Source organism: Pseudochaenichthys georgianus, chromosome 3, assembly GCF_902827115.2.
Source record: "Pseudochaenichthys georgianus chromosome 3, fPseGeo1.2, whole genome shotgun sequence".
In the NCBI taxonomy this organism is placed as follows: Eukaryota; Metazoa; Chordata; class Actinopteri; order Perciformes; family Channichthyidae; genus Pseudochaenichthys; species Pseudochaenichthys georgianus.
Window position 1 is genome coordinate 22,635,090 of NC_047505.1, and position 20,300 is coordinate 22,655,389.

The 20,300-nt window shown below is 42.5% G+C and overlaps 1 protein-coding gene across 1 annotated transcript in view; it reads left to right on the plus strand.

Moving 5' to 3' along the window:
• Positions 1-9,620: 9,620 nt before the first annotated feature.
• kcna4 (potassium voltage-gated channel, shaker-related subfamily, member 4) overlaps positions 9,621-20,300 on the plus strand; it is a 50,406-nt gene continuing 39,726 nt past the window's right edge. The window contains exon 1 of the mRNA XM_034106685.1: positions 9,621-12,790. Coding sequence (XP_033962576.1) covers positions 9,621-11,690 — 2,070 coding nt within the window. The 3' untranslated portion in view covers positions 11,691-12,790. The remainder of the gene's footprint in view (positions 12,791-20,300) is intronic.

Genomic DNA, 20,300 nt, shown 5'->3' on the forward strand with positions numbered 1-20,300 from the left:
TGTATGTGTGTGTGTTGTACAGTGTGTAGGTGTGTGTTGTACAGTGCGCAGATGCCGCGGACAGACGGGTCTCAGTTGGTTTGATGTCCTTACTTTTAATACTTGCAAATACAACTTTTGGCCCGTAATTTCAATTCCCCATTTCAGCGACCAGAGAGAGAGAGGGGGGGATATATCCAGTCTCTGATTGTGTTACGTTATTATGAGAGTGCTCTCATACTTTAAATTGCATATATTTATATAAATATATTTGTGTGTGTGTGTGTCCGCATCTGTAGCCTGTTATTGTCTCATTATACCGCACTCTCAATGAATTCAAAGTAAATATGTGGGGGAACAATGTTCAGCTGATCTAACAGAGATGATAAAATATGACAAAACACTCGACAGCTGATGCAGCTGTTGTAATAATGAACGGACGTCGCTTTAATATGACCGCTCAGAGGAGAGGAGTTCTCATTTCTTTAAACGCCTGCTGCTTCCCCTCCTCTCTCCTCGGTTCCCCTCCTCGGTCCTCCGCTCGCATCTCCTGTGGGCGGGTCTAAGTCTCGAGGAGGGGAGTCGAGGAGGGGAAATTTGAGTATTGAGAAGCCTCTAGTGACGCGTCCTAAAACCCGGAAGTAAACTGCGCATGGCTTCCCTCGACCTAAAAGCAATGAGATTTCTCCATAGGATTTTAGAAAATAGCTCAAAATAAGATCTGTGGGAAACAAACCTGTTAGATAAATGCATGTTTTGTTCAGCCGGATAATATCCACATGTCTACCCTACTTTTATAATTTTCGAATCATAAATCTATTGATTAGATTAGATTTATGATAGACTTTTGAAACTACAAGAAGATAAGGAGGACTTTTACAAAAAAGTAATAGAGATTTTTGTCCAGAAGGATAGGCAAATGGACTTCATCTTCATGTCAAGGTAAGACTGCAATTGTATTGAAAATGGGATCTTACTAAGAGAGAACAATTCAATATTTAAATGATAAAATTACATGTTTTGGGTATCCTTTTGTTGAACTGTCTGTTTAAAATTAATTGAAGCGTCAGACAAAAAAAGCTTTTGAAAATAATATTATATTTTGATTTAGGTCAAAATATAATATTTGTAAACCTGAAGAGTCAGTGCCAGTGCCTCACCAGCCATGAACCTCACTGCAGAAGCTTATATATAGACATCTACGTTTTTTGGGCCCCACCACTTTTGTACATATAGAAACGCAAACTGTTTTGGGGAAAGAATCAGGTTATGTAACTCATATCCCTACATTACTTCATATGTATAAGGAGGTGTAAAAAGCAGTTGCATGCACAGAGTGTTAAGTTTGTTCTCGAGTTTACAAATAAATAGTGTTTATCTAGTTATTTTCACTTACTCCAAGGACCATTTTTGAAACAAATAAAAGAAAATGGTGGATAATATTAACATATACTATATGTAAACGCATTCGGACATAAAAACTATGTGTATCATTTGGCAACGCATACAACATAAGCTCAACATTTGTGCGTCAAATAAAACTTCAGGATCAAATAAAAATGCTCACAACTCAGATTCCATAATTTCCGACTGTTTGTTTTACAGAAACCCGGTAGTCTGCTGCACTCAGAATAGAGTCATCTCTGCAGCAGGAGCTGTACAGTGCAGTGACAGAGCAATATAAGCTCTTGGGCAGCCGCCACAGTTCATCCTGCTCCGTCTGCCCTTGCAGCCCCCAGGGACTCCGGCTCCCAGCATCCTGCCGACTGCCATACCGTCCTAACAAGGCTGCAAGGACTTTTATAGACTGTCACTCTTGTCCTCTAAGGCGCTACTTCCTTTAGCTGAAATACATCATTCTTATCATATATTTTGTCCTTTAATGAACACCAGTCAAAGTTCATTAATCTTGACACATCATTAGTCACTTTCTGACTCGTCTGTATAACAGCGGGTAACTCCTCTTAAATGAGCGCATCTGCAATGAGGAATGATTTATTAAGTATGGAGCTGAACCTATTGATATGCTAATTACATGAATAACACCTTATTTACAGTGACGCAGGAATTTGAAGAGGGTAGACGTTTTAAGACGTTTAAGATCATATCAAGATTTTGGTTCTAAAAATAGTGACTTTGTGTTGCAGCAAATTTAAAGACAACAATACTAAAGAAGCATTACATCGATGTCCTAGTGAGAATATAATGCAAGCTATGAGATCATAAGGCCTGCACTGAGATGTCACATTATTGTCCACTGGGAGGCCATTTAGACGTGATGGATGAGGTAAAGGTTTCAGTGCCCCGGATGGTTTCTTGGATCATAACTTTAAGCACTATTATAACAAATAAAAAAGCTCATTTGGGGTGCTCAAACAAGCTTTATATGGAGCTGCACATAAAACAGCTCAGAGCAGTACATCTTGTGGACATCTCATATTTGAGTGATGGGTCATTTGGTTTTGAGCTCTGTGTATCAACACACCGTAAACACTGCAAAAAGAACACACACTCAGTCACAGCCTGCTGCCTGCAGAGCCCCTTCCATCATGCTGGAGGGGACAGCAGTTTAAAAAATCAATGGGCTTCATCCAGGAAAAGAGAAGAAAGAGAAGAAATGTGTTCTTATATCACATAAGAATAAATGTCTTCTCTTTTTCTCGTATCCATAATTTGATCTTATTTGGTTACTACTCGTTGATTTATGGAACCCCCTGATGTTTTCTTATTTTGGCTCTTCTTTCCAAGAGTATCTTTTACAAGAGATAGAAAGCACTCTTGCCATGATAAGACAATAGCATCTCGTTTTTTACAGTCGACAGATTTTCCAAGGTGGGGAAACACAAGTTTAAAACTGCGGGACAAAAAAATGGCACGCAATTAGAAGTTTGAATATTTTAGATTTTAGAGTAATTATGTTTATTAGATTATTACATTTGTCGGCAAAATAAATTTGATTCAGTTAAGACTAAAACAACTCTTCTATTGGCTTACATACTGCTCTTACTAGATGCTATTTTTCCTCTAACGCCAGTATTGACGCTCTGTAAAATCACATTTAATTTGTTTAAGTTCATTAAGAAGTACCTGGAATTCAATACTGCGGAGGTTCTTCACCTTTTTGACTTTTTGTTGGCATCTGTCCAATTCCTGTGCATACGCCAGAGTATTTGCACACCTGCCCTTGTACAGTGGTTAGGAGGCATTACACTACAATAAAGCAATCAACAACATGTCTCCAATTGAGACAGATTATAAGATACATTACACAGAATCTTGCTGCATAAGGCTGGTTGTGTCGCACGCAAAAACACCCACTGAGGCCCCAACAACCTGCACCCCCCCTCCCATTTCCCCCTCCTTACATCAGGTCTATACAAACGCCTCCACATCGCTGCCAAGGACAGGACCTTTGTTTGTTGACAAACTGGATGTTTGTGCCTGGATGTAGGTGGTAGAGGTGTTTGTGTATCGACAACTGATTATTTCTCCTCTGTTGTCTCTTCATATATCATTTCAGATCTGTTGTTTTATGTATTATATTAGCATATCTGTGTTTTATTGTTTGTTCAATATCTTACGATCACATCATTCAGAACATACTTGCTGTGGTATTAAAAATAGGCCGTAGACAGGATTGAAACATATATACAACGATTTTCCCCAATGCAAACCCACTGACGCTTTTTTAAAAAGTCATTAAACACTTCTGCCATATTTTATACTTGTACAAATTCTGATATTCTTAAATTGTATTAATTCATTAAAATAGTAGTATTTAAGTGCATTAGGGTCTAAATGTTACAACCCTCTGAATGCAACACAGACTCAAGTGATGTCTTTTGAGGATTGTGGACAGTTACAGTGAGATATACAAAACGTTTTTAGTATAACTTTGCTGTTTCATATTCGTGGAGTTCCCATTTAACAGACAAACTGCCTTCTCTTTGATCCTGTACATTGTTTTTGTTATTTGTTGCAGCTGCAGCCATACTGTACCTGTAGTGTGATGTCACCTGTAGATCACTGCAGCAAGGTGAGACGTCCAACCACTAGAGGTCAGCAAAGACTATTTAGAAGGGGCAACTCTTTATATAGTTTTTTCTTTTTATATTTGCAGAAAAGAACACTGCAGATCAAAAGTTAATTGTGATCTTATGATATTCATGTTCACTACATTTCCGAGCTAAATCATAACAGAATGAAATTCATCGTGGGGCTCCAACAGTGACATCTAACACCAACAATATCTAGACTGATAAATAAAACTCAAGGTAGGAGAAAAATAAAATATGTTTGGGTGAGTGGTCCTTTTAGGAAGTTATTGTTCAAATAATAACTTTTACACTTTAGTGACAAAACCCAAACTTCTCTGACCTCATCGGCTATAACACAAAGGGAACACATTTTTACATTATTCATAATCATTTTCATGGGTAAAAGTACTTACTTTAATTATAAATAATTAAATAGTTGATTGAGTATGCTGGTTTGTTCACTGTGTATGTTTATAGGGTGTGTCAGCTGATGCAGCTGTGTTGCAGCTCTGGCATCAGTTCAAAGTGCACCTACATGTGTGTGTGTGTGTAATAAGGTGCCCTCTATCCTCACTCTAGCACCTCTTATCATTACTGACCTCACATCTCCCCCTGGTGCTGACTGAGGCGGATGCTCAATGAACTGCAAAAGGAGTGTGCAGGATCTGTGTGTGTGTGTGTGTGTGTGTGTGTGTGTGTGTGTGTGTGTGTGTGTGTGTGTGTGTGTGTGTGTGTGTGTGTGTGTGTGTGTGTGTGTGTGTGTGTGTGTGTGTGTGTGTGTGTGTGTGTGTGTGTGTGTGTGTGTGTGTGTGTGTGTGTGTGTGTGTGTGTGTGTGTGTGTGTGTGTGTGTGGTTGCAGTTGCCTACATGTTCTGCAGACTAAAAGAGTTCTTCTTATGTCTTAGCTAAGTATAAAATACAGAAATTGAACACGAGCTCTTCAAAAGAAAAACAGTGATATGTGCACTGTCAGCGGCACAGATTATTTCACAAGCAAAAACCTCCGCATTGGATTTTAAATGTCCTCTTAAGAAAAAGAAGCAGAGGCAACCAAAAACATCCCTAAAGGAATATTACAACGAGAGATTTCAGAAACACCTGAGGGAATGATTAGGATTCCTTAGAGGGATATTGCATCAGGGTTCTGCTCTGGAATAACAGTTTATAGACAGACATTTATATACATGATGTGGGTCAAAGTATTGATGCCTCTGTACATCTATATGCAGATGATACTGTTGTGTACGGTTGTGCTAGCACTGTTGCCCTTGCATTTGAACGTCTGCAGTCTGCTTTTGACACTTTTCAGTCACATCTGTTCCACCTTAGGTTGGTGTTAACTTCAGATAAAACAAAAGTCATGTTGTTTTCCAATAAGAAAAAGTTACAAACTGTTCTTCTCTGCATCATGTCTGCACAGCATAACCCCATTGAAGCTGTTCACACCTACAGATACTTAGGCGTCACCATAGATGAAAATCTCTGCTTCAAACCACATAATGACAATCTCTTAAGGAAATTGAAATTAAAACTGGGATTCTTTTTTAGAAACAAGGCCTGCTTCTCCACAAGTGCGAGGAAACGGCTTGTAGCTGCCACATTGTTGCCGCTCTTGGACTACGGGGATGTTGTGTACATGAACGCACGCCTCAGCTCACTCCCTTCATCTGCTGGACGCTGTCTGCATGGGGCTCTGAGGTTCATAACCAACTGTAAACCCCTCACACACCGTTGCACGCTGTACTCTTTAGTCAACTGGACATCATTATCAATGCGCAGAATCACTGCACTGGTAAAACTCATCTATACCGCTATGCTTGGACTGCTGCCCCTCTACATATCCACTTACTATCACACAAACAGTACAGCTATAGACTACGCTCTCAAAATGACATCACTCTGTCCGTCCCCTCAGTACGCACGGTGCTTGGGGAAAAAGCCAAATCATACTCTGCCCCCTCGACCTGGAACACACTTCAGCAGGAACTTAAGCTCACCAGTTTGATACCCATCACGGATTTTAAACTCATTTTAAAAAAGCTGGAGAAATCATCTGTGGGTGTTTGCACCCGCTATATCTGACTACTGTATATGGATTTCAAAGACTACTTTTTTTACGATGTTGTATTTGAGTGTTGCCTCTGTGTTTAGTGTCCTGTCTGTCTGTAACTTTGTGTGGTAGTGTTACCACTGAACAGGTCTCTCTTGAAAATGAGACCTTGTGTCTCAATGAGATTTTACACCTGTATAAATAAAGGCTAAATAAAAAAAAATAAAAAAACAGGCTGTTCTTGTCCTCATTAGAGTTTTGGAGTTAAACACACTGGATTGAATATAGCAACTGATTGCTGTGTATCCCAGCTCCAGGCTTGTGGTGGTATACCTGCAGAAAAACTAATTATCCAAACAATTAAATTAAACCTGGGAAGTTTCAAAGGGGCAATGAATAAGAACTTTACTGTCCCATAGCGCAAAACGATCCAAATAAATCTGTGGTGGCAAGAGGGGGCTAATCAATAACTGTGACTCAACGGATACATCACCAGGGGCTGCAATGTCTGGTTCTTAAAGTTTAAAAAACGTTTTTAAAGACTACATTCATTTCTGATTCCTCAAGGAAGGGCCAACAGTAAAAACATCTGTTTTTCTTCAGAATATTTTTGAAGCCTTCATACTTCTTCATACCAAGCACTCACAAGGTTCGGCTAAAATGTACTAGTCTGTAAATCTTAGACTAATCTTCAAAATATGGTACATTATTCCAGAATCGAACCTGGAACAAACAATGTAAATCAATGTGTTTGACCCGTGGATAGTCACCTAGATATTAGATGTTGTTGTTGTCATGATCAATGCTGGTATAATCCAATCCAGAAAGTAACTTCTCCCACCTCAGAGCTGCTGCTTTGTCCTATGGAAATGACTGCCACTGTCAGAGGGGAGAGACACAAGTTACACACTGCAGCTTTAAGATTAATGATGTAAACAAACCTCTTACAGGTTAGGAATCATGATTGACTTCAATTTAGTGATTGTCCGGTGCTTAACTCTGCATTAAGAGTTCTTCTTCCACGTTTTTAAGGTGTGTTGTTCGTAGGTGACTCTTGAATCAGGGACTGTTGATTTAGGAGGGATACATCACACAAGAAGTACTTCCTTAGAGTTAATTAATGTTGGTTAATTAATGTTTCCCTGCAACAACTCTGTGGTTTTCCATCTGATTTCTATTGACAAAAACTGAGACGCAGGGAAAGATAAAGAATGAATACATGACATCCGTAGCCATTTACTTTGAAGTGCTCCGATGAAGGGGTTGCAGAAACACTGGACAATAATGATGTTTAGCTGTCCTGTTAACTCATGAGGGACATTTAACATACATTTACATTTTTGTAATGTTTGTAAAAAATGGAGTTAAACATCTAAAATGTGTCATTAGGGGAATAATCATTTCAGGATTAAATACTTCCAATGATTTACATATTCTGAATGTAAACTGTGATACCCAGACGTGTGAAGATTAAGGTAAAAATATATTTATGGTTTTTTCTTAATGGGTACAATTGATGAAAAGATAGGGAAAAAAGTGTTCCAAAAGCCCTTATGAGCAATACTAAAACATACAGGAATTTAACATACAGGAGAAATAACTACAACAATTGTTTTGTTAAATTGGGAGAATATATTCAATTGTTGGCAAATGTACTTCGTTTTACGCTGTTCTGCCAGCAAGGTACACGTATCTACGTTACTTTAGGAATGGATGGATAGTAATGGATTACATTTCGGGGTAAGGACACCGGTTGCCACCCAGCAGTGGAGATGAAGGGCATGGAGGCTCGGGTGTGAGACTGCAGCACGGTGCGCAGTGACCGGCTGCGTCCACTGGGGGAGGACCGAGGACCGCCTGCATGCGCTGCGGTACACTAACGACTTTCTCACAGAAGCTCTCCAGCATCACACACACTTATACACAAATGCACACACGTGGGCGCACACACACGGAAACACACACACACACACACACACACACACACACACACACACACACACACACACACACACACACACACACACACACACACACACACACACACACACACACACACACACACACACACACACACACACACACACACACACACACACACACAATGGGAGGGATACAGGAGTATAGGTAGGGCTACAGCGGCAGACAGACAGATGTGTGATGCTCAGACTCCACCATGGGGCCATTTCCCCTCGCCTGTGTGAAGGTAAACTTTTACCCACCATCACATCTTTACGCCGTGACCGTGTGGAGCTGTCATTGATGCCAACTCGCTGATTGCACACCTGCTTCTGTTTTTGTTTTTTTTAATCATATCATAATTGCTGCCGGTACACTGGGAACGATGCAGCAGAAACGGGGAAGTGGCGGTAGATCCTGTTGAATTGAGAGCAGACGTCGAGACACAGCCACAAAGTGTCCTCCTCGGAGTGCGTCAGAGCATGGATGTATAGAGTGGATGATATATTCGCTGGTTGGATACAACGAAGGATTTGTGAAATTACCCCCGAAATCAAGACGTGAATTTGGGCAGAAACGAAGAACTGCATCCTCACCTAGCCTTCCTCCCCCTCCTCCTCCATCAGATTTGTTTGAAGGGGCGCTTAGGCTATTTCGTTTGGCCCCTTTTAACATGTAAGTATAAATGTAAGAATGAATGGAGGCTATTTTAATAAGCAGGAAAATGTCATGCGTTATGTCGGTTCTCAACCTAAATGCATTCATTTCCGAAAGCTTACCTCCATGCTACTCAATGATAATAAACCCCAGCTAATTCATAAAAAATAAAACACTATAATTATATTATGCCAATGAAGTGTACCACCCTTTTATTTCAAAACATGCGTTATATCGTGGACTATGGAGTCGCCAAAACAACGGACATATATGTGAATTAATCATTTGTTTTGGTTAAACCAACTGCTATGCTCTCTTGTCTTTTTCCTCGCAGCTCCAGGGAGCGTCGGCGAAATAAAGTCCTTCAGATTCACTGGAGCTATACAATATACCAGCAAATTCAGTTGTTTTTGTATCACATAAAATGGCAACCAGGAGTGACCACGGATAATCAAGAGACGCATTTGGGCGCAAGCCGCGGCCGTGGATAATTTAACCACCTGATGGGCACCGGATAAACCGAGGAGAGACTGCTTTGGTAGCTTGTTGACTTGATGATTAATAATGCCGAACAAATAAACGGCGCTGCAAGTTTGCAACAGAGCGCCTGCGTAACAGGCTTTGTCACCGGCCCTCACGTTTTTTGGATATGGTAATGATGTCATAACATATTGGGGGCCAGTGCCTAAAAAGAAAGATAGGCTGATCAATGCCCCCTATCACGTAAGTAGCCACATGGACTGCTCTCAACATGGACCTATGTAAGGTGTGTTTGTTATTCTGACTTTCTCATATTCACAACTGATTGGTCGAACCGGTTGATGTCTCATTTTCTCTCTCTGCGCGCGCCGAGCTGCAACTTTTATCCTCTGGCCTCCTTCCACATCGTCCCGAGGCGGTCACTCTAGCTCACGGACCGAACCGCTCGTTGACTCAAGATGGAGTTTGCCATGGTGGGTGCGGACGGCGGGTGCAATAGTCACCTGCCTTACGGATATGCCCAAGCTCGCGCACGGGAGAAGGAGCGCGAGAGGGAGCGCCAGGCTGCCCAGTCGGGAACGGCGGCTACTGAAAGTGGGTCCGGTGCGGAGGAAGGAGGTGGTGTTGGTGGAGGTGCTAGGGACGGCGTGGGGGAGTCCACCTCCTCCTCGAGCGCTCATCTCCTTAACAACCGCCAGCATCAGTCTCGCGCCACCTCCTTCACGAACGCCAACATCAGCAGCGGTGGTACCGCCTCGCGCCCCTCCTCCTCCTCCTCTTCCTCCTCCTCTTCCTCCGAGCAGCCGCCACAGCACCAGCAGGACCCCGAGCAGCAGCACAGGGTTCTCAGAGAGCGGAAAAAGCAGCGCGGCGTCGGACGCTGGAGACGCAACCGGACGACTCTCGGCGGGGACCTGCGCCACTCGGAGCTGGCGCTGCTCGGATCCGAGGAGGACATGATGATAGAGGAGGAAGAGGCCGAAGGAGCCGAGGAGGAGGAGGAGGAGGAGGAGGAAGAGGAGGACCGGGTTAGCAAGAGGTCCAGCTTTCTGTGTAACATGGATGATGAGGAGACCGTTTCGCTCACTGACAGACGTCCTCAGTCCGGATACGAAAATGTTTACAACGAGTGCGGCTGCTGCGAGAGAGTGGTCATCAACGTGTCGGGGCTGAAGTTTGAAACTCAGTTCAAGACTCTCGCTCAGTTCCCGGACACGCTCCTGGGAGACCCTGACAGGCGAATCAGGTACTTCGACCCGCTAAGGAACGAATACTTCTTCGACCGGAACCGACCGAGCTTTGACGCCATTCTTTACTATTACCAGTCAGGGGGGCGTTTGAAAAGACCCGCAAACGTCCCATTTGACATTTTCTCCGAGGAGGTGAAGTTTTATGAGCTCGGGGAAGAGGCAATACTCAAGTTTCGGGAGGATGAGGGTTTTGTGAAAGAAGAGGAAAAACCTCTGCCGGAGGACGAGTTCAAGCGCCAAATTTGGCTGCTGTTTGAGTATCCGGAGAGCTCGAGCCCTGCCAGGGGGATAGCGGTGGTGTCCGTGCTGGTTATAGTAATTTCTATTGTCATTTTCTGCATGGAGACGCTGCCGGAGTTTAGGGATGAAAAAGAGTATCTACAGCCACGACTCAACTCCACTCACCCTGATCATGGATTTACTCCTTTCAACGACCCGTTTTTCATCGTGGAAACGGTTTGCATCATCTGGTTTTCCTTTGAGATTACAGTGCGCTTCTTTGCGTGTCCGAGCAAACCGGTTTTCTTTAAAAACATTATGAACACAATAGACATTGTATCCATTTTGCCTTATTTCATAACTCTCGGCACGGACCTGGCGCAGCACCAAGAAAACGGGCAACAGGCGATGAGCTTTGCCATCCTGAGAATAATCCGTTTGGTCCGGGTGTTCCGCATCTTCAAGCTGTCCCGGCACTCCAAGGGGCTGCAGATCCTGGGCCACACTCTGCGCGCTAGCATGAGGGAGCTGGCCCTCCTCATTTTCTTCCTGGTCATCGGTGTCATCCTGTTCTCCAGCGCGGTGTACTTCGCAGAGGCGGACGAGCCCTCCTCGCAGTTCACGAGCATCCCTGACGCGTTCTGGTGGGCCGTGGTGACCATGACCACGGTGGGCTACGGGGACATGAAGCCCATCACTGTCGGTGGGAAGATAGTTGGCTCCCTCTGTGCGATAGCTGGCGTGTTAACCATCGCGCTCCCGGTGCCGGTCATAGTGTCCAACTTCAACTACTTTTACCACAGGGAGACGGATAACGAGGACCAGGCGCCGGTGGTGGAGAGCTTGCCCCCGGGCTGCCCGTATTTCCCGGACTTTTTAAGGAAGTGTAAAGGCTCGCCTTCTGGCTCCACGCTGGGGGACAAAGCGGAATATATGGAGATGGAGGAGGGGGTCACGGAGTCTCTTTGCGGGCTGGACAAGAGCCCAAGTAAAGGAAACGGCACAGACATAGGCAGGAGAAACAGTACTAACTCAAAATCCATACAGACTGACGTGTGATTACAAGTAGAATTTAGTTTTACCATTTTTTCCTAAAGAAGATTACGCCCTATAAGATACTGTTTGCCTATAAGCAGGTGGTCCCCATGACACACGTTTTACGCACACAAACATACACACGTAACACTCGTTCACAGTTCACCAATTGGAAGATTATAATGTTTCATTATCTCCATCTCACAACGATGGTTTCTCCTAAACCTCTCCTTAACCTGTAGGAACAATTATGATGAATATTTGCCTAATATAAATAATTATTTTGTCTAACCTTCGGGCTTCCAAATCTGTCATAAATTAAAAGGCTATACAAGACAGGCTATGCATTCGCACTTTATCAGTTTCATCTGTCAGTATAAAGGTAGGGACGATCGTTTTGCTGTTATGCAATAATGTTAACATTTGTTTGCACTATGTAGAATTTGCGCTGGGTTAGGTTGATTTTTATTTCAGAGACAGAAACTGTAGGCCATGCAAATGACATTAATTGAGTCATCCTCTGACCATTTAGATGAAGAATGTTTGAGTAACTTCCTTTAAGAGGCAAACTGAGGTTATTAATAACCTCTTTCATACTCTGCCAATACAAATTGGACTCTAAGAAAGGAAAAGCCTGGGATAGATAAGATACTTTTGTTACTGCTCCAACTCTTAGAACAAAAACTAATTAAAACATAGCATTTACCAGACATCAAATAACCCAGTGCTAGAATTATTTGTATTACATCTACACAAATATGCTTTTCCATAAAAAGCCTTGTGTTGTTGACCCGCAATGAGAGCTAAGCACAGGAAACATCAGAGTTCGAAAAAGGCTGGAGAAATGCCCTGCCAGGTTATGTAAGGACAGGCTTGGAGCCTTGGTGACAACAGTATCCCCAGTTTCATTTAAACCACTTCAAAATGACAATATCCCTTTACACGGACGTAGATGGAAAGCTATAGCAAAACCAACTCTAATGTGGAAACTCCGCGAAGGGGAGTTTGCGAGCAACTTCCTTTCCTGTCCCCTGGACTCTGTGCACAAAATATTTTTATTTTCTCAAGAGGACTATGATTATCTTCTTGCTCAGAGGATCACCGAGATGTGGATGTCTTCCAAGGTATGTAGCCTGCACTTTGTGTGACAGTGATGGTAAAAACAACTACATGAAAGAGATAGTCAATAATGCCCCTGAAAATATGGAGACATTTTGGATAAAAACAATGAATGCATCACTCACTATATGTATCAGCTCATAGCGCATATTCAGTGGCATCTCACTCAACATTTATTTTCAACACTTGGTTGTCCCCTAGACTCATGCGTAATACTGTGGAACTATGGCTTTATATGGCGCACAATCCAGTCATCATGTTTGGCTTGAACACATTTATACAACACTAAGGCCTCAAATCCAACAATATTACAAACACCTTCTCATTCATAATAATAAAAGCTGTAATTATCCGCTACAGGATGACATCAGGTCAGCCTGCTGCAGACCTATGGCAAGGGAAGATTTACCACAAATGACTTTGTGGAACATTTATAGCGTCTGAATTTATGCAGCAGTGATTTTTTTGTTTTATAACTTTAAAAGTAAAGTGCTACAGAGCTTACACCCTGCTATGAAGGATATGGTTGATATTACTTAAATAAAAGAATAATAGATTTGATTTGTTATTAAGGTGTCCTTATGTTGTCTCTTGGTAGTCATCTTATTTAAAGTTAAGAAAGTATTCTCACCCTTACATTAGGTGTAGCTGTAGCATGAGGACATTGTGTCACATTGTATTTCACTAAATGTATCAGCCTAAACTCCCTTGAAAGCTAAACATTTTAACTTGGTACAAAGTGTGTCCTTCACGGTGTCACCTGGTTTACAGATAGGATCACAAAAGGCACAGAATATATTGAATAAATAAAGTTAAATAAACTATACACGTTACTCCTTTCATCAGTGCTCTTCTGCATTCCTCAGCACATTATCACTGCATATAATCATTTATTGCATGTTTTTTATATCCTCAGAGGAACTATTCCAACAAGATATTTGCAACACCTGCTCTCACAACTGAACACACACACACACACACACACACACACACACGCACGCACGCACGCACGCACGCACGCACGCACGCACGCACGCACGCACGCACGCACGCACGCACACACACACACACACACACACACATACACACCGTCCTGGCATGGTGCCAACTCCTTGATACCTCACATTTAACACTTACATAATGTGGTTTATGGCAAGAGGCGCAATCTGAATTTTTTTTCAAGCAAAGTGTGTGTGTCAGGCATATTCTTAGGCCTTTAGCTGCTGAGCCGACTGTGAAAAATAGGCTGTATCATCGGGAGCCACAGAACAGAGCTGAATGGGTCTGACTCTTCATAGCGTCTCATTGTCACATGCACGGCGAGTCTTTGTAGTGCAGATTTAGACCATATGGCCAGGCCATGTGACAAAGTGAGAGTTATTTATGGTTATTTCTCAAAAGGTATTCTATCAAATCAAATCAAGTTTTATTTCTATAGCACATTTATAAACGATTTTTGGTCGAGCCAAAGTGCTGTACATATAATAAAAATAGCCTACAGTAGAGACACTTTACAGCAAATACAACAGCACAGATTGTTCAGAATATCAGTATGAGAAAAAAGACACCCTCTATCCTTAGACCCTCACATCGTACAAGGAAAAACTTCCAGAGAAAAACCCACAGTTTAAAGGGGAAAAAATGGGAGAACCCTCAGGGAGAGCAACAGAGGAGGGATCCCTCTCCCAGGACGGACAGACGTGCAATAGATGCCGTGTGTAAATCGAAGAGATAATATATTTTACAGCATATAGACCGAATGTTAGGAAATGCATGTCTCTGTAATAAGAAGATGAATCCACGAGGATCTCAGCTACAATCCCGTGGAAGCCATCAGGGAAGCAGCATGACGAGACCCAAGGCAGGACCGCAGAGACAGGTTCAGCCACAACCCGAAGTCCACGACTTAATCCAGAACTCAGGATAGAGGATCCAGGACACAGGACTACAGCAAGAGGATCAGCCTCAACTCCGGATCCCGGCGTAGATATAGATACAAAAGTCCAGAAAAAAGATTTGGCTGGGTTAATCGGAACAAGAGAATACACAGACACAGACAGAGAGGGAAAAGGTCATTGGATAAAAGTTATTCTTGATAACCCTCTAGAAAGATCTCATGAACTTCCCCACTCAATCTATCAAGACCCGAGCAGTTCTATTATGGCGCATTTCCACTGCAGCGGGTAGCTCGCTTTAAGCGTGCCGAGCCGTGCGGGGCCCGTTTTTGGTTGCGTTTCCACTTGGCCTAGTTTTGGCCCGGGGCTACTTTTTCACCATTTTTCTGGCCCGACTAAATCGTGGTTCTAGGGCCAGGAACAACCAGGCTGAGTCGGGCTGAGTATGCTAAACTAGAGAGAGAATCGCTGGCAAGGGGGCTACAACTACAACAAGATGAACATATTTGACCGTGATTTAATTGTAATACACGTTTCAAAATGATGCCGAAGTAACAACATACTGATACCGGTTAGTAAAAACCATGAATTAATGCTTTGACAAGTCTGCAGACAGACGGCAGGCGAAAAACCCTTTTAAAATGCTTGTTTTCTAAATGAAGCTTGGCTAAGCTAACGTTATATATGCTCCGACCGTCCACACTCACAACAACGGCCTACAGACATAAATAAACCAGCGACTGTATTCGCCATGACACAGGCAGTCTGTGGTTTGGACTAGTTTAACTTTTGTCTAGTTTCTGAACAGATATGAAGAGCTGTGAGCTCTGAGTGCTAAGAGCTAACGGCTGTGTTGTTTTTCTGGGGCTCTCATTGAAGATGACGTCACGGCTCCGCCTACACTGCGTTACTGTAGTAACTACCCCAGTTCCTAAACTGTAATGGAAGCGCAGCATTAAAGTGAGCCGGGCCTAATAAGGCCTAACCAAACCGAGCGAGGCCGAGCGAGGCCTGCAGTGGAAACGCGCCATAAGATATAGGATAAGAAACAGAGATAGGGAGCACAACAACCTATCTCTTCGTCAGATGCACTCCCCCGCTTATCTAAGCGACTCTGTACCCCGTTACCCTCTGTACCCCGATACCCTCTACAAGGCCATAGACCAGCAGAGGGAAAATGGGGGGTGGGTAAGGGTAAGGGTTTTAAAGAATAAACCACAAGGGTCTAAAGGGAAAAAATATGAAATATAAGGTACTATATTTTAAGTAATCCTATCTACTATTCCTATATTCAAATAATGTATAAACTATTTTAAAAATACTTTATGAAATCCTATGTTATGTTATAAATATTAAAATAAAGAACTAAATGAATAAATAAATAACTATATAAGTAAATAAATGAATACATATTCATGTCAAAGGACACAGATGAGAGGTGGAAAGAAAGTGAGTGTGCGGTACATAATGTCACACTAGGTTATGTAATTATAGTACAAGTGAGGAGAGTGAGATCAACAGTTTAGGTCACTAAGACAAACATGTGCTGGTTATAGCTTCTCCAGTGTGGCCAGTTGCTGCAAGCCCCCATTATATAACATGGGCATTTTCTGTAAATTGAACTCTAACGGAGCGTCCACACTACAGCTCCAAAAATAGCTTGGAGCTGGGCGTGTCTGGAGCTTGGGGCAACACGACCAACAACCAATCACATGAATCTCCCGCCCCCGACATACAAAGCAAAAACCCCCGGGGATTTTATGCGAGCAATAAATATATAAACTCCCCAAACAGGCGAAAACTACCAGTTTCCCCCACTGTCTCTGCCACCTCCCTCCATGCCTGGTTCCTCCGGTTTGTATCCCGGTAGGTGAAGAGGGTCTGGTCATACAAAACCGGGTGATTCGCTACGGCGATAGTTAGTTTCTCCTCCGACTTTTTTTGAAATATAGAAATGAACGGCGGGATATCTCTCCCAGCTTAGACGCGGTTTGATTGGCTACGGCTTCAGCTGTCAGATTTTGGGAAACGGGATTTGATTTGCTGGCACTGGCTGGCACTGGCTACTCCGGCGTCTCAGGCGACAGAAGTTGAACATTGTTCAACTTCTGTCGCCTGAGACGCCTGAGACGGACCGCTCTGCTACCCACAATTCAGTTCGGCGAAAAAGCGCGGCTACGTGACGTCACCCCATTGAAAGTGAATGGGCAGATTGGAGCTTTCGACGCTGTCGACGCTATAGTGTAGACGGGCCGTAATTACGGTGGCCCTGAAGTGCAAGACACCACAGCATTTCAGAAAACACCACAGCATTTCACATTGGACGGAAAGGGTATTCCTTTAGGGAGAACACTTCTTGTTTGTGATTGGACAGAGCCAGCCAGAGAAGCACTGCTGTGATTGGTTGTTTTTGCTGCCAGTCAAGAAATGACGGTTCGTGATTGGTCAACACCCGACAGCCAAATATGTCCCAACCATGGTCCCACAACGTATGATCCCATTCCCAACACATCAGCCGTTAGCACACACTCAGATCTCACAGCTCCTCATATCTGTTCAGAAACTGGACAAAAGTTAAACATGTACAAACCACAGAGTGTCTATGTCATGGCGAATACAGTCGCTGCTTTATTTATGTCTGTATGATGTTGTTGTGAGTGTGGACAGAGCAGCAACAGGTTAGTTTAGCCTGATGTATCCGATTCAGAAAACACGCATTTTAAAAGCTTTTCGCCTGCCGTCTTGTCTTCAGACTTGTCAAAGCGTTAATTCATGGTTTTTAACTGTTATCAGTATGTAGTTACTTCGGCATCACTTTGAAACGTGTATTACAATTAAATCACGGTCAAATATGTTCATTTTGTTGTAGGATTTACATGGAGATACGCCCCGTCCCCTCTCCAGCGCCTCTTGTTTGAATGACAGCATTGACAGGAGCAAACACAGCTGACAGCCGCGGTGAAACTCGAGCGATTAGAGCGATGCGAATATTGGGTGGTCTACCATAGTATTTACATGGAGATAAGCCCCTTAAAAACCATGAGTTAATAAAGCATTAATTCTGTATTTACTCCTGTCATTCAAACAAGACGCTGGAGAGGGGGCGGGCCGTATCTCCATGTAAATCCTATCGGAATCGGATCCATCAGGCTAAACTAACCTGTAGCTGCTCCGTCCACATTCACAACAACGTCATACAGACATAAATAAAGCAGCGACTGTATTCACCATGACATAGACAGTCTGTGGTTTGTACATGTTTAACTTTTGTCCAGTTTCTGAACAGATATGAGGAGCTGTGAGCTCTGAGTGTGTGCTAACAGCTAACGGCTGATGTGTTGGGCTAATCACGAAGCGTCATTTCTTGACTGGCAGCAAAAACAACCAATCACAGCAGTGCTTCTCTGGCTGGCTCTGTCCAATCACAAACAAGAAGTGTTCTCCCTAAAGGAATACCCTTTCCGTCCAATGTGAAATGCTGTGGTGTTTTCTGAAATGCTGCGGCGTTTTCTGAAATGCTGTGGTGTTTTGTGAAATGCTGTAGTGTTTTGTGAAATGCTGTGGTGTCTTGCACTTCAGGGCCACCGTACGTAATGGTTATAGGTACATTGACTTGAATTACCAGGGGAAACTGTCCAGGGTCCCTACATGCCCCATGTTCTACTGTGACAATCACTTTGTTGATCTTGAATCAAACGCTTTTTGTTGTTGCAATAATCAGATATAAGCACAATTACAAGACTGTCGGTCTGACAAAATGTCAAGGATTCAACGTATTATTATTATTATATATATTTACTATTTTAGCAGGAAGACTTTACATATTGCCTGTTGTATGAGAGTCAAAATGACAGACATGAGATTATATATTCATATTCTTTAAGAATACTTTTAACATATCACAAACTAACTCTCATACAGCAAACCTGCATGTGAAAACGCATTAGTGTGTGTGCATGTGTGTGTGTGTGTGTGTGTGTGTGTGTGTGTGTGTGTGTGTGTGTGTGTGTGTGTGTGTGTGTGTGTGTGTGTGTGTGTGTGTGTGTGTGTGTGTGTGTGTGTGTGTGTGTGTGTGTGTGTCCAGTATTGTTCAAAGATGTGGCTATTTCAGACACATGGTAACAGTCTCTCTGCACTTTTGGAATCCATGCATACCAACATACGACAACCAACATACACGTCTGTATGCCATGCAACTTATTCACATAGCTATAATGGAAATGAGCTGATAAAAGACTCAACTTCTAAATGAAGAACAGCATCAGAGTTAATCCTATTTGTATTGGGTAGATTAAATGCCACTGACCAGTATTCAGAGCTTCTACTGTGATTATCACACTGGCATACAACATTTACAAATGCTTTATTGATATTATTCGGCCTCTTACATTCCAGTCCATATTTAATGACAGTTGACTCTTATATTGAAACTTCCTGCTCTGCATAACAAATTGACAAATTGTGCTGATAACCAGAGGTCAGAGTCACCGCTGACCCTTCAGAAAAATGGCTCATTTTGCTGTTTGGAAAATGACTCTTACCTTCAGCCAAGACATCCATCCATCTTGTTGTTCAGGGTCACAGGAGGCTGGAGCACATCCCAGCATGCACTGGGCAACAGGCAGGGAAGAATGAACGGTTTGCCAGTTTTTCAAAGAGCCTAAATAAAGACAGACAAACACATTTATAATCATTTTGACTCCTTAAGGCAAGGCAAGGCAAGTTTATTTATATAGCACTTTTCAACGCAAGGCAATTCAAAGTGCTTTACAAAAAATGAAAGACATTAAGCATTAAAAAAAAAAAAGCTAATAAAATAAACATTAAAAGGAAAAATACATGGATAAAAGTTACAGTGCAGTCTAAAATATGAATAGTTCAATTAAACATTAAAAGAAAAAGTACATGGATAAAAGTTACAGTGCAGTTTAAGATATGAATAGTTCAATTAAAAGTAGCGACAAAAAGAAAAGTCTTCAGCCTGGATTTAAAAGTAGTAAGAGTTGCAGCGGACCTGCAGGTTTCTGGGAGTTTGTTCCAGATATTTGGAGCATAATAACTGAATGCTGCTTCTCCATGTTTAGTTCTGACTCTGGGGACAGAAAGCTGACCAGTCCCTGAAGACCTGAGAGATCTGGATGGTTCATAGTTTAGCAAAAGGTCAGTAATGTATTTTGGGCCTAAACCATTCAGTGCTTTATAAACCAGCAGCAATATTTTGAAATCTATTCTTTGACACACAGGAAGCCAGTGTAAAGACTTCAGAACTGGAGTGATGTGATCCACTTTCTTAGGGTCAGTGAGGACTCGAGCAGCAGCGTTCTGAATCAGCTGCAGCTTTCTAATAGATTTTTTAGTGAGACCTGTGAAGACACCATTGCAGTAGTCGAGTCTACTGAAGATAAAGGCATGGACAAGTTTTTCCAAATCCTGCTGTGACATTAGTCTTTTAATCCTAGATATATTCTTTAGGTGATAGTAGGCTGATTTAGTAACTGTTTTAATGTGACTGTTGAAACTCAGGTCAGAGTCCATGACTACACCTAGATTTCTGGCTTTATCTGTTGGTTTGAACATTGCAGACTGAAGCTCAGCGCTAACTTTTAAACGTTCTGCCTTG